This window comes from Alexandromys fortis, unplaced genomic scaffold (assembly GCF_014885135.2).
Source record: "Alexandromys fortis isolate MF-2015 unplaced genomic scaffold, M_Fortis_MF-2015_v1.1 scaffold_40, whole genome shotgun sequence".
NCBI classification, from domain to species: domain Eukaryota; kingdom Metazoa; phylum Chordata; class Mammalia; order Rodentia; family Cricetidae; genus Alexandromys; species Alexandromys fortis.
This window is the reverse complement of record NW_026067966.1, coordinates 2,906,190-2,919,267: the sequence shown is the minus strand read 5'-3', so window position 1 is coordinate 2,919,267 and position 13,078 is coordinate 2,906,190. Positions and strand designations below refer to the sequence as shown.

Sequence of the window (13,078 nt, the reverse complement as noted above, 5' to 3'; positions counted from 1 at the left end):
TATATATCATGGATAGAAAGGAAGTTGATTTTATAAATATTGGGCACAAGTATTTGTTATCCTCACAATAGAAAATCTCAGCATTTAAAGATGCCGGTAACATATTTCAGGAGGACCTTCATTTTAGTGCCTATAGGACGGAAAAATTTGCCATCTGATTCCTCTAGACTTAAGCAATCTATTTATGAGATAAATAGTCAGGAAGAGAAGCATAGCCTATAGCTACTGAGTAAGGTAGAGCTTACTGGACTGTGAGACTGTGAACTTATTTCAGCTGTGCCTTAATCTACTCAACCAGATATCTGCAGATCACTCATATCTTAACTCCTAAGAACAAGGGCCAGCATGTTCCTATGACATCAACCCTACACTTACTTGACATCATAGTTATAGATATTCAAATATTTAAAGTTTTATTTAATTCTTTATATACATACAAATTAATTAAATTTAAATAAAATTTAAATTTTTAAATATTTAAATAAACATGCTTCTTCTTTCCCCCAAAGGAACAATCAAGTTCTAATACACAAGGAGCATTGTTTTATTCACTAAAATGTACCCGGTCTCTAAGTCACTGAGTGCAAGCTAGCACATACCCAATCCATGTTTGCCAAAAAATGTAAAACAGTCCAATGGTTTGAGAGTTCTAATCAGTGTTTTCTTAAGGCACCAGCATTACTTGTGTAAAAACTTGAAATCTTGTGCTTTTATAACGTAACTCAGAGAGTTTGAGGCACATACACATTTGAAGGAGTCTGGCCTTATGTGAAGCATTGTCAAGCCACTTTAAAACCAGGTGTTTTAAGCAGGAAAGAGAAGCATCCATCAAATGCCTGTTCATTTATGGGTGTCTGCTTAAACTCTCCTGGCATCCTAATCTTCATCTGATAAATGGAAAGTCTGGATAAATCTCTGAAGTTCTTGCCAATAATTTTTGTTCCTGGAAATTCTGTGCACCCTGATTCCACTTATCTTGCAGGTGAGGGCCAGACTCTCTTCTGGGATACAGTGCAATCCTCAACATCTAGACTTTCCTGCGCAGCATTTCAGGAAGAACTCAATTTCTAATCATTCTGAAGAAGTTGCATTGCTCTACTGCCATACACAGGCAGCCATGGGGAGTCCTTGGGTCCCTTGGGGGCAATCTAAGCATTCCATCTTTATTTGAAAATCTGAAGTGTAAAACAGTTAAAGATTAGCCCTTTCCTAGCTGTTCCAAAGGTCTATTCTCAGCCTTACAGGAGAGAGCTGGCTTACCCAGTGGTGCATGACTTCTTTCTGGAACTTGGGTGCTCTGGAGTGATAAATTGCTGTCCCTCTTTGGGTTGGATGACTTTTTCGGGATTTCACTAGAGGAAGAAAAAGCAAGAACTCTCTAACTTTGTCCACATTAATTCCAGTTAACTAAAGCAATTTCTTATGCAGAAGATTCAGGGGCTCTAAGGACTTGCAAAGTTTTCGACTATTTCCTCAGATATTAAAGGATGGATTCACCTACCCAATGCACCAATGAACACATAAGGTTTCTTGCCAGGTAAACTTTTGCTCAGTGGTAATGAACAAGATGAGATTTTAAAGCAGTCATTATTCTTTTAATCTTGAAAGAAGAATTTACTTGAATAAAGCATTCTGGGCGAACATTAAACATACTTATGGTGTTCTTTTCCTATTGAAAATCTGGCAGGGCCTAAATAAGGAGTTGTGTTTTGAAAGTGGAAAACAAGGCCTGCTTGTTTGTCAACAATTAAAAAAAAAACTTAATTGTATTTAATTACGGATGGCAGATTGCTTCAAAGGGAACTAGTATTTACAGCCAGATTCAGGGGGAAAGAAAAGAATAAATGCTCGAGAAGATCTAGTAGGTGCCAGGGACATAGTGTGATTGATGCCGTTGTAGGTGGCGGCGGGTATAAAGGCACGGATGGCATTAGACCACATTTCTAATTCCACCAAATGTGGCAGAGTGGTGACAAAAGCATTGTGAGGCCAGGGGTTCCCATGCCGTGTAGCCATGCTCGCTTTCGGAAAAAATAATACTGAATTTTCCCAAATTTAGGAGCCATCATTTAAAAAGTGCACTCTCTACATTGATGACTTACAGTACTAAGATGCAAAAACAACAACAAGCATATTTTCTCCCACTTTTTCAGTAGCAAAGATTGAACACCAGGCCATATTTGGTCAGTGAGCCATCTCTCCAGTCCCCAAAGTGGAAGCAATTATATTTTCTTGAAAATTAGATACAACTAAAAATAAGGGCCTAGAATAGATTGTCTATTCTACAAACAGACTACGTGGATTGAAACAACTTTCAGAATTCTAGGAAGTTGGTGAATTTTGTATAGTTGTTTTAAAAACATAATTATGATACCTAAAGATGGCAAGAAATTCTACTTATAATTGTGCTTCAGCCAGACTCCTGCTTTATAAAGTAGATCTTAGCAATTTATAATTGGGAACATTTGTTCAGTGGTGGCTTTTGTTTTGGAGGCTTCTTTTTATAAAAATGATGAGAAGAGGTAACATTTGTTTCTATTCCCCAGTGTTTTTCCAGTATTCTCCTTAAAATGCAGTGGTTGCTCCAAAAGGTCTGCATTCTTAATGTACACTTGAATTATTCATGACCATGACTATATTCCCCTAAATCTTTTTACATTCCTTATGCTGACTATTTGGATGGAAAAGCCATTCAGATGAAAATAAGAACTGACCTGAACCTTTTCCTTCTCAAGAAAAAAAAAAGTATTGGAAAGTTGGGAAAAGTTAGGCTTACTTTTTTTCCTTGACATTTTTTCCCAGTCTAGCTTGTAACTCTCTAAGGAAGACTACTGAGTATCAACACACACACACACACACACACACACACACACACACACACACAGAGAGAGAGAGACAGAGACAGAGACAGAGACAGAGACAGAGACAGAGACAGAGAGACAGAGACAGAGAGACAGAGAGACAGAGACAGAGAGAGATGCCTTCATAAAAATGTTAAGGACCAGAGACAGCAAAAAAAATTAGAGAAGGATGAGGAAGATCAAAATAGCAATGAAGAGGCAAGAAACAATATACTGACTATTAAGTAAGAGGGGGAAAGGAGAAGAAGGTGGGTCTTGGGGAAAAAATTGCGGTCTTGGGGAAGCAAGGCTACTTTTGTCACACATAGCCAGGCTACCCAACTTCTTCTTTCAGTTAATAAAACCTGATACTACTTCTGCTGTAACATGGAGGGCCTGCTTGTTGGGGTTTCTGTCCCGCCCGATACCCCACAGCCGGCAAGCCCCAAAGAACATAACACAGAGATCTACATAAGTTATTAAACTGATTGGCCCATTAGCTCAGGCTACTTATTAGCTCTTGTAGCTTAAATTAATCCATTGTTCTTATCTATGTTAGCCACATGGCTCAGTACCTTTCTTAGCTGGGTAGATTACATCCTGCTTCTTTGGTGGTCTGCTCAGGAGTGAGAGGAATGGGCTTCCTCCTTTCCAGCATTCTCCTGTTCTCATCGTCCCTCCTCTACTTCCTGTCTGGTTGACCCACCTATACTTCCTGCCTGACCAATCAGCGTTTTATTAAAATACATGATTGACAGAATACAGATAATTCTCCTGCACCATTCTGCCAAGAGAACAGCTCCTTCCCTTCCCAGGCATCAGCACAGTGAAGGTTCCAGACAAGGAGCTGGGGAGGTTCTAGTTCTAGGAGGCTCTTTCCTAAACCAGGAAGTAATGCATCTGCTCACTCCCTTCTATGAAGCTGTGCTGTGGGAATGTGGAGTTGGAATACCAAATGTGCTTACTATTCATCCTCTGGAAAAATATCTCCAATTTTATTTCATGTTGAGACTATAAGGAGAAATACAGTTTCTGTCAAAAAAAAAGATAATTTTATTACCCCTTTAGCAAACTGCTAAAGTAGGCACAAAAAAAAAAAAAAAAAAGCCAGTCTTCCTGAGTTGGTGGAATTGTGAACTTTCTAATGAGCTTGATTAGAGCAACAGGAGAGGAACAGTGCCCTTTCTGTTACTTTGCATAATTGATTCGTGCATATTTATATGCAACAGCTTCTCCATTTTAGGCTGTGACAGCTTGGATAGCAAGGAGCAATCACCATGTCTCATACACCTCTACATTCTAGGAACTAACAGCGTTCACCTAGCACTGGACTGTTTGATCTGGTGGCTGATCATACAAAGAGGCAGTATTCCTGGGATGTGAACCAAAGGCCTTGGTGTCAGAGGAAACTCTAGAAGTTTTGATTCCGTTCCTTCCTAAAAGATCTCAGACATTGCTTCCCTAGCTGCATGCCAGGGGCATGAACTAACTTGCAGTAGGTGACATGCTTATCTGTGGGAACTCTCATTGTAGGCATCCAAGTCTGCAGGTCTCACTGGAGAAGGAACTACCCAGCAGTGGCATGGCAGATATTCACTGTCCTCACCAGCCATGTTCATCACCAGCTTAACAACATTTATTAAATTTGTTCTGTTGAAATCTTAATGGAAGAGTCAAATAGGAAAGGTCAAGAGTTTCAATACATTCATGGGAGGGCTAAGCAAGGACAGGCATAGGGGATGATAAGAAAATGAGATGGGCCTACTAAATTGGAGCGACCATTGGTCACATTTGTAGAGCATGGCCCTTAGATTCACAACTTTAATCTGTGCCCTTGTTACCTGAATTTTTTTCCTTCACTGTTTCACTACCCCACTGGCTGTCATGCAAGAATGCCTTTACTTGCCTCCCTCAGAGGGTGTTTGACCATACAGTGACGGGAGACATAGTTAATTGTCACAGCTGCAGACAGGATGATGCACTTGGTGCTTAGTAGGCAGAGGCTCGTGATGATGCTAAACACCCTCCAATACACAGCCCAACCATGACTTATCTGTCATAAGTATCAGTTGTGCCAAAGCTGCGAGACGCTGAAGAAGGCTGTGACAACTGAGTGTGATTACTCATGGATAACTCATTTCCATTTACACTACCCAGAACCAACTGAGGAGACTTAAAGTTCCCATTCAGGAGCTCTGAATAAGTGTAATGAACTTGTCTGAAATCTATCTCATGTTGGGTATCCCTGGGACTATGTGAAAGCACTGTGCAAAACGTAGATGGCCTCTGGATTTGACACATAGGGCCATCTGATTGGAGAAAATTCACCCTTAGAAGTGAGCCAAGAATGTCAGGCTCACATTGGCAAGTGGCCACGGCATTATTTAATGGACTTTCATTGGTCTGAGCTGAGTGTACAAATACCACAGAGTTGGTTAAAGACTTTTCTTCTAGCTTGCCAGAGAAGAGGACTTTGCTTCTGTCAGATTTATGAAGATCTCTTTAGAGCAGAGCTCAATAAGAGAAATATTTTGTATTAAAAATTCCACTCAGTTATGATGAAAACTTAACTCGGAATAGATCTGACTTCTCAGATGTGTCTGCCAGCAGCTACATTTGGGAAATGCCACACAGATATGTGACATCATAAGAGGACTTCCGCACTTACACCGGGTGTCAGCGCTTCCTGTGAGAGGGCCCAACTACCTGGATAGGTAATGTCTGTGTGCTGTAGTGAAGGCTGTCTATAAAAAGCACTCCTCCTAGGAAAGAGACATATGGCCCATCCTGGAAAGAAGATTCTGACTTTCTTTTTTTTATCTCTAAGGGTTAGTTAAAATTTTATAAGGATTTTTCATCGCTTCTTCAGAATCATAATCGTATGTAGTGACATCTGGAATGAAAACGTGCTGTAAGCCTGCATCTGATCCCCGTTCCACCTGTCATTCATCACCGACTTAACTGCAAACAAGGACTCTAGACAATAACAACCATGGAGTCATTCACAGTTACTCGATGTGATTGCCCTTCCTATGAATAGAAGCCATTCCCTGAAAAATTTTAATTGTTTTAATTATCTCTCAAAATTCATTCTGACCCTCATTCTTCAAGGGTCATCCATGCTTCAGGTATAAACACTGCTTGTACTCTGAAACCTTTTTCTTCTAGGTCAGCCAGTTATAATCAAGATTTATAATTCCTTAGTATGCTGAGATGTCCTAGGATTTTAATAGTCATTGAAAAGACTTTGTGTTTGTAATATGTAACTAGAATAAGTATATGCCTAATAGTTTTTAAAGGCCCAATGTTGAGTAGATGAGGAAACATGTTAGAGACAGAGAAGGGTTGGAAGCATGGGGATAAGAGCAGGAGGAAGCATCAGTGTCTTTACAAGGACAACACCCAGAGCATCCTACCTAGACACAAAATAGATGGATTCTTTTGGCACCACCGTGAGAAAATTCATGAAAATCACAGTCAAAAGCAAAGCCATTTGCCTACCTCTCCATGATGGACAATGTGTAGAGCTGCGTGGAGCCACACCTGATAATCAGCTCCGACTATTGGCTAAGACCTGACTTATGCTATGATCACGCAATGATTGTCAGCTGCTTGCATATGCGTGGACCTATGGTCAGTGCCCACCTGGCAATCCGGGGTTAGCGGCCCGTGCCTTTTTAAGGGGAGGGGGAGAGAGAGAGAGAGAGAGAGAGAGAGAGNACCAAAGGAAAATTTAAAATACATTTTTTAATTAAAATAGGATGATATTACTTTGCTCTATTCCTTTTCCTCCTTATAGCCTCTCCCAGATACTCCCTGTCCAACCCCTCCCACATCCCCCACTCTCAAACTGATAATTTTTTTCTTTATTATTATTACTCCCCACACACAACCATATGTATGTGAATGAACAGACAAATAAATATAGCCTGCTGCTATAAAGCAGTCCCGCACTAGCTCAGAATTGAATACAATAAAGCATTCTTTATTTAGGGATAGACTCACAGATCACGATCCTCTGCACAAGTGGGGAACAGGAGAGGGAGCGAGCAGAGAGAGAGAGAGAGAGAGAGAGAGAGAGAGAGAGAGAGAGAGAGAGAGAGAGAGAGAGGAGAGGGAAAGAGATATCTTCGATTGTCAAAAGGTCCTGAATAAAATGCTAGCAAGAAGAGCGCCTTTGTTGCGTCTTCCTTGCTGGTCGAGGCGGGCATGACAGGATAACCCATGCTTCTATTTTTTTTCTCGCAAATGTGTTTGCTGGCACGCACGCACGCGTGCGCAGGCGCATATGTGTTGTAATGAAGCTTGAGTAAAGGACCTTGGTTAGTCAAGAGCCTAGCTGCGCCCTCTGCGCCTGAAGATAGATCCTCAAGGACTGCTTAGAGAAGTCTCCTGGCGTCACCCTACCAAAATCTACTTCTACTCTAATGATACATTCAACAGCAACATTCATATTCCTTAAGCACAGCATGTTAAGGAAGTTGTGTGACTGGTCACCATTTCTATCTAATGTTTCAGGCATAGTGAGACCTGAGAACAAATATCCATCACATTTACCATGTTATGTGATCATTTCACTGTTATTTTGTCTCCCTGTCTCTTTCCTCATGGCTTCTAAATTCTTGAGGTGTGAAATGAGCATAATTCATCGCGGCATCTGCAGCAACTTATATTGTCTGGAGCACATTTTGTGTTGTCGGTGTATTTAATTTAGATGAATAACTGGCCTAGGTGGCAGCTAATGCATCCTTCTAGTTTGTTCTTAGAGAAATGAATTTTAACCTTTATTTTAACATCAATTCCACTTAAAGTGGCTATAGTTTGAAATTAAAACAACATAAAAACTATACATCCTATTTCATCTCTACAGTCAAATGGGGACAGCTATGTGTTCTTACCTTATATTCTAAGTGTCCTCAGGTTCATTTCAAAACTTTGTTACATTTTCTAACACACACACACACATACACACACACACACTCCCTGAATAAATTGCATTAGCTATTTTTTCAGTTCTGCAGGAGCCTTCCAATAAGATCAAGGGCATGAATTCACAAGCCACGGGTCATGGAAAAGTATGATTAGTAACAGTGGTGGAATCTCTAAAGGCAGCTCTCTCCTCCTCAGTGTCCCCAGGAATGCTGAATCATGACTCCAAATAATGACCCTGTGGGCTCCGAGGGGGTGATCTCTGCCCTTCACCAACTGTGTGAGCAATGACAAGGGTCAGGGGTTCCCACTGCGTGATATATTCTTAGATGCTGCACAGGGAGGAAGGACAAGGATAAGCCCTGTGATGTCAAGCTATCTATCGTGCTAGAGAGCAGGAAAGCCGTGAAGGCTGCCATCTCTTTTGCCAGACAGTTTGTTACAGCTGATGCTGAGTTCAGCAGCTTTGTTGCTGTTGTTGGGGTTGCTGTTGGGTTTTCTTTTCCTTTCATTGTGAAGATAATGCCTGGAGGAATATGAATTTAATAACAGAAGACTAGTGCCGAAATCAAAATCACATCAAAACACTAGGCCAGGCAGCAGCAACTGCAGTGTGATTATAGTTTTCAGAAGAGCATCTATTAAAGGCGACATCGTGGGCCTCCTTTGATGCCACCAAAGGTGTTCTTCCTTTCCTCACTCTGAGAACAGAAGAGCAAGACTGTTTGGTGTTTTAATGAGGTGTTGCTGGTGAGTCTTCCTTCACCAAAGGGAAGCAATTCAAGGGTTTACCCAGTAACCAGGTGCCAGTTTCACTGCATGGCACCTGGTTTTATGTTTTATGTTTATATTTTTATATGTTTATATGTTTATGTTTTATGTATATAAAACATAAAAGTTAATAGCATGCTGAGAAATACCATTAATGCAATTTTATTATTGTACATAACTTCCTAAATTAAGCTCTAATTAACTGATAGTTTAGAAAAATACTGAATGCACAGCAATATGCGGTGAAGTAGATAAATGATCTGGGGTTCAGAATGCTATTTTAAATATCCAACATGACCGATTGTCATGTCGGTCGACCAGCTCACCATTCCTGCAGTGCTGTATCAGTTGACTTTCTCCTCCTCTAAATGTCCTGCTTTCCCTACCTCAGCATCCCTTGCTGTGGCTCTTCTTGAAACCATACCTTCCAGATATTCTTCCTCCCTTGCTCTTGGTGGTCTCAACCCAAATAGCTCTTTGTAGCGGATGCCTTCTCTTGCTACACAACTCAACCCCTACTTCTCAACTTCTACTATTATCTACTTCATTTTGGGGCAGGGTTTCTTTTCTCTATTAAAAATTTCTTAATACAATCTTTTCTAATTTTACATAGCTATCTCCGCTCCTGCTCCCTCCCTCCTCCTGCTTCCTCCACCTTCTATCCATTCCACATCCCCATCCACTCCTCAGAACGGGTAAGAAGGTTTCCCATGGGGAGTCAACAAAGTCTTACTCTTCATTTCGAGGCAAAACCAAGGCCCTCCCCCTATGTCTAGCCTGAGCAAGGTAGCCCTCCAAAAAGAATGTGTACCTGAGACCAGCCCAAGAGAGGGAGGAGGAGTAATATGAGCAGAAGGGTTAAGACTATGATGGTGATACCCACAGAAACAGCTGAGAGTCCACCGACTCTGGAATGATAGCAGGTGAAGCTGCATAGGTCCAGATTAGGCCCACTGAATGTGGGAGACTTGTTGTGAGGCTTGGACTGTCTGCTTCATGTTCTTGCTGATACACTTATTATTAAGCAAATGCCAGTCATTTTTTTCATTGTCCACCGTTTGCTTTTCCTTCTGTACATTGAATGCAAGGAGCAGAAGGGCTTTGTCTTCTCTACCTCTGCATCACCTGGAAAGGTATCTGTCCTGAGAAGTACTGGTGTCATTATTTGTTGAATAAATTAATGAACAAGTGAGAATAACAGAGTTGTTCTGAGCATCAAACCTGATCAACTTATTATACCAAAAAAATCAAGGATAATTGCCAACCCAAAGCAACAAGTGTATGTTATATGTTACACATTGTTCCTCATAACAATTCTTGACATATTTACAGTTTATGCTAAAAAGGTTAATCTTTTTAAAAATATCAGCCATCTTATAGTATAGCCCAAATCATGTGACCATTAAAGGAGAAACTGTGCTATGTGCCAAGAACTTAATACTCACATCTGAGAACCAAATATCTCTAATCTTTTCTCCAGTGAACATTTTTTTAATCTGTAACAAGTGATTCAAAATTACAATATGGTTTGCAGTTCTATTGACAGGTAGGCTCCTGGGCATCTCTTTAAGATTAGATTTCCAGGAAGAGAAGCATAGGCTGTAGATGATAATGCTGTAAACAATGTCTCTATTGTTTATCTCCATTCTTCACCCGCTTCTCACATGAATTGACCCCATTTAAAGGTTATTGCTTAGTTACTGTACTTTCAACATTATTCCTTTGCACTTTTAGTTCTTCAACTTTCTCATTTGCTCTTCCTGGTTTTCACTATAACAGGAAGGATCACGTCAGGTAAGACAAACGTGGAGGTCTTCCTGGAGATGAGCGCCCTGCTATCAACTTCTACTATTATCTACTTCATTTTGTGGCAGGGTTTCTTTTCTCTATTAAAATTTTCTTAATACAATCTTTTCTAATTTTACATAGCCTGTGATTGAGTCTTACGACAAGGTGTCCCTGACAAGGGAAGGAGGGACGAAAAATATTTGAGGCCAGAAAAGTAGAACTTCCTCAGCCATTTATCTTAAAATGGGAAGTTTGAGTAACTAACTGACCCTAAATAAACAGACTGTGCTCAATTTTTCATAATGATGGGACTTAACTTATACTCCCTTTCCTCTTTCGCCCGCACGTCCACTAACATAGGAAGCAAGCTTTCACACATTTTTAGGACATTATTTCAGAAACCCTCAGCCTGCTTAAAGAGTGCCATACCTGTCTTTAAACAGCGTCTCATCAATGCCCTTCCTGCGGAGCAGATCTCGCGGCCCATAGGGTGTGTCTTTGCATTTAGAGTCAGTGTCACAGAGGAGGGTTTGTAGGAATGGGAAGAATCCAGCACTTGGAAGGTTTCGAGGTGCAAGGTAACCTGAAATTAAAAAGAAAAAAAATGACATCACTGCCACAGACATACCTGGGGATGGAAAGAAGAATAGTAACAGCTCATTTTGTAAAACTAGCTTTTCAGTATGACTGCCTGGGACCTTGACACTATCCCTCAGCAAATGACCCTGGCCTAGAGAATTTTGTTTTTTAATTTAACTTGATTTTTTTCCTAGATGTCTTAAAAGGAATCAAAGGACTTAAAAATGCTTGTTGACCCATGGGCTCTTCTACCTAGAGTTCATTCTAAAGAAACACTTTTTAAAAAAGATTTGCTCTATTATTTTTAATGGTGTGTATATGTATTCTTGCATGTGTGGGCATGTGCATATGGATAGAGGGACCTGCAGAAGCCAGAAGAGGGGAACAGGAGCTGGAGTTGAAGGCAGTCAAGAGTCACCCAAGGTGGGTGCTAGAAACCCAACTCAGATCTTCAGGAAGAGCAGGAAGTGTTTTTAACCACTGAGCCACTCCAGCTCCCCTGAAATAATACTGGAAGGTAGCTTTAATAGAACTTGCTAGAGTGGTTTGAAATAATTCTGTATATGATAAAAATATTGAGCGACCATTGAGCACGCCAATTCCTAGAAGGAAAGTTTGTAACTCATTCCAGAGGGACAGATAAGAAAACTAGATTTATAAAATGCAGTTTAATATAAAATACTTTAAAGTATTACAAACAGAATATTAAAAGACCCTCTAAATACATAATCATTTATGTATCAAAAACTTGACAGATCAGACAAAACGGGGGTGATCTGTCTCACGAGCATTTCCTTCCCTCTTTCTGACTGTATGTCAGCTTTCCCACCACACGAAAGTCCAGTTTTGTGATCAAATGAATCAGATGTCACTAACTTTGCGGATGCTAAGGAGCGCTTCATTCTCCTCTCATTTTGACATTCTGATTATTATATATAACGTTCTTTTTCTCCTGTTCAAAAACTCGGTAGTAAAATTATTAACAGACAGTTTACAGAGGAGAAAAGTGACCCCTCTGATGGGGGTTAATACACAGGAAATGTAAAGGACTGCAAAAATTAAACAATGAAAACATAAAATTGCCAATCAACGCATGGCTAATGAAGTGAAAAGATAGTCCTTTAAAAAGCCCCCAAATGACTAGCAAATATAGATATGTTCATATATATTCATACATTCATATAAATAAAAATACATTCAATATCCTTTAGCTGTTGAAGAATGCGGATTGAACCCCCTTTGTGACCCTCTCTTGCCTAAATCAGAATGGCCATTGTCAAGACAACAGAGAGTAACAAGTTCTGGTGACGGTGTGGGAAGAGAGCTTCTTCCGCAGCTGCTGGAGTACAGACTAGTGCAGCCACTATAGGAATCAGCAGGAGAGTCCTCCAGAAACTAAAAACAGAAATGCAATCGTGCCCAGCTATGCCGCTTTTGGGAAAATTCCCAAAGGACTCTGTATCCCACCACAGAGCCGCTTGTGCTTCCGCGTTTGCTGTTGCACTATTTGTAAAAGCAACACCACGTGACCAGCCTAGCTGCCCGCCCACAGAAGAGTGGGTGAGGGAAATGCAGTTTATATACACAAAGGGATTTTATTCAGCTGTTAATAAAAATGAAAGTTGCGGATGGAACTGGAAAGCCTTACGTTAAGAGACATCGCCCTGTCTCAAAAGGACAAGCTTCACGTTATATCTTATATGTGGATTCTAACTTTGAATGTGTGTGAATGAGAGGTTATACTAACATGTAATGACCACGAAATTAGATAGGAGACCATGAGAAGGAACCAAGTTTGTCTAGAGGGTGGACCAAAGGGCGTGCTTATCTTGAAAGAAGCAATGTATTGGAGGCAGGAGGGCAGGAGAAGAAGTCAGGGAAGAAAAGTAATAAAAACATAAATCTTTTTGAAGAATTTCACCATGAAACCTAATTCTATGTAAAGTAATAAAAGCATAAGTAAGTGACTTGATCCCCCTTCAAGTCAGCCATGAGCTACAGCGGTGAAGAGTTGATTTTAACAACTGCTTTATAAAATGTGCTGGCTGCCAAGGCAGCTGGCCATCTGTAGAACACAAGTCCTTTACAGGTAGGCTTGATACTAAAACCTAGATTCTTCCTGTGGGAGAAGACAGAAGACCCCGACCTTCAAAAAAAAAAAAAAAAAAAAA

At 40.4% G+C, this 13,078-nt stretch overlaps 1 protein-coding gene across 1 annotated transcript in view; it reads right to left on the bottom strand.

Moving 5' to 3' along the window:
• Abca12 (ATP binding cassette subfamily A member 12) overlaps positions 1-13,078 on the bottom strand; it is a 161,768-nt gene that overhangs the window by 96,500 nt on the left and 52,190 nt on the right. The window contains 2 exon segments of the mRNA XM_050154267.1: positions 1,261-1,352; positions 10,758-10,911. Of these exon segments, the coding sequence (XP_050010224.1) occupies positions 1,261-1,352; positions 10,758-10,911 (246 nt within the window).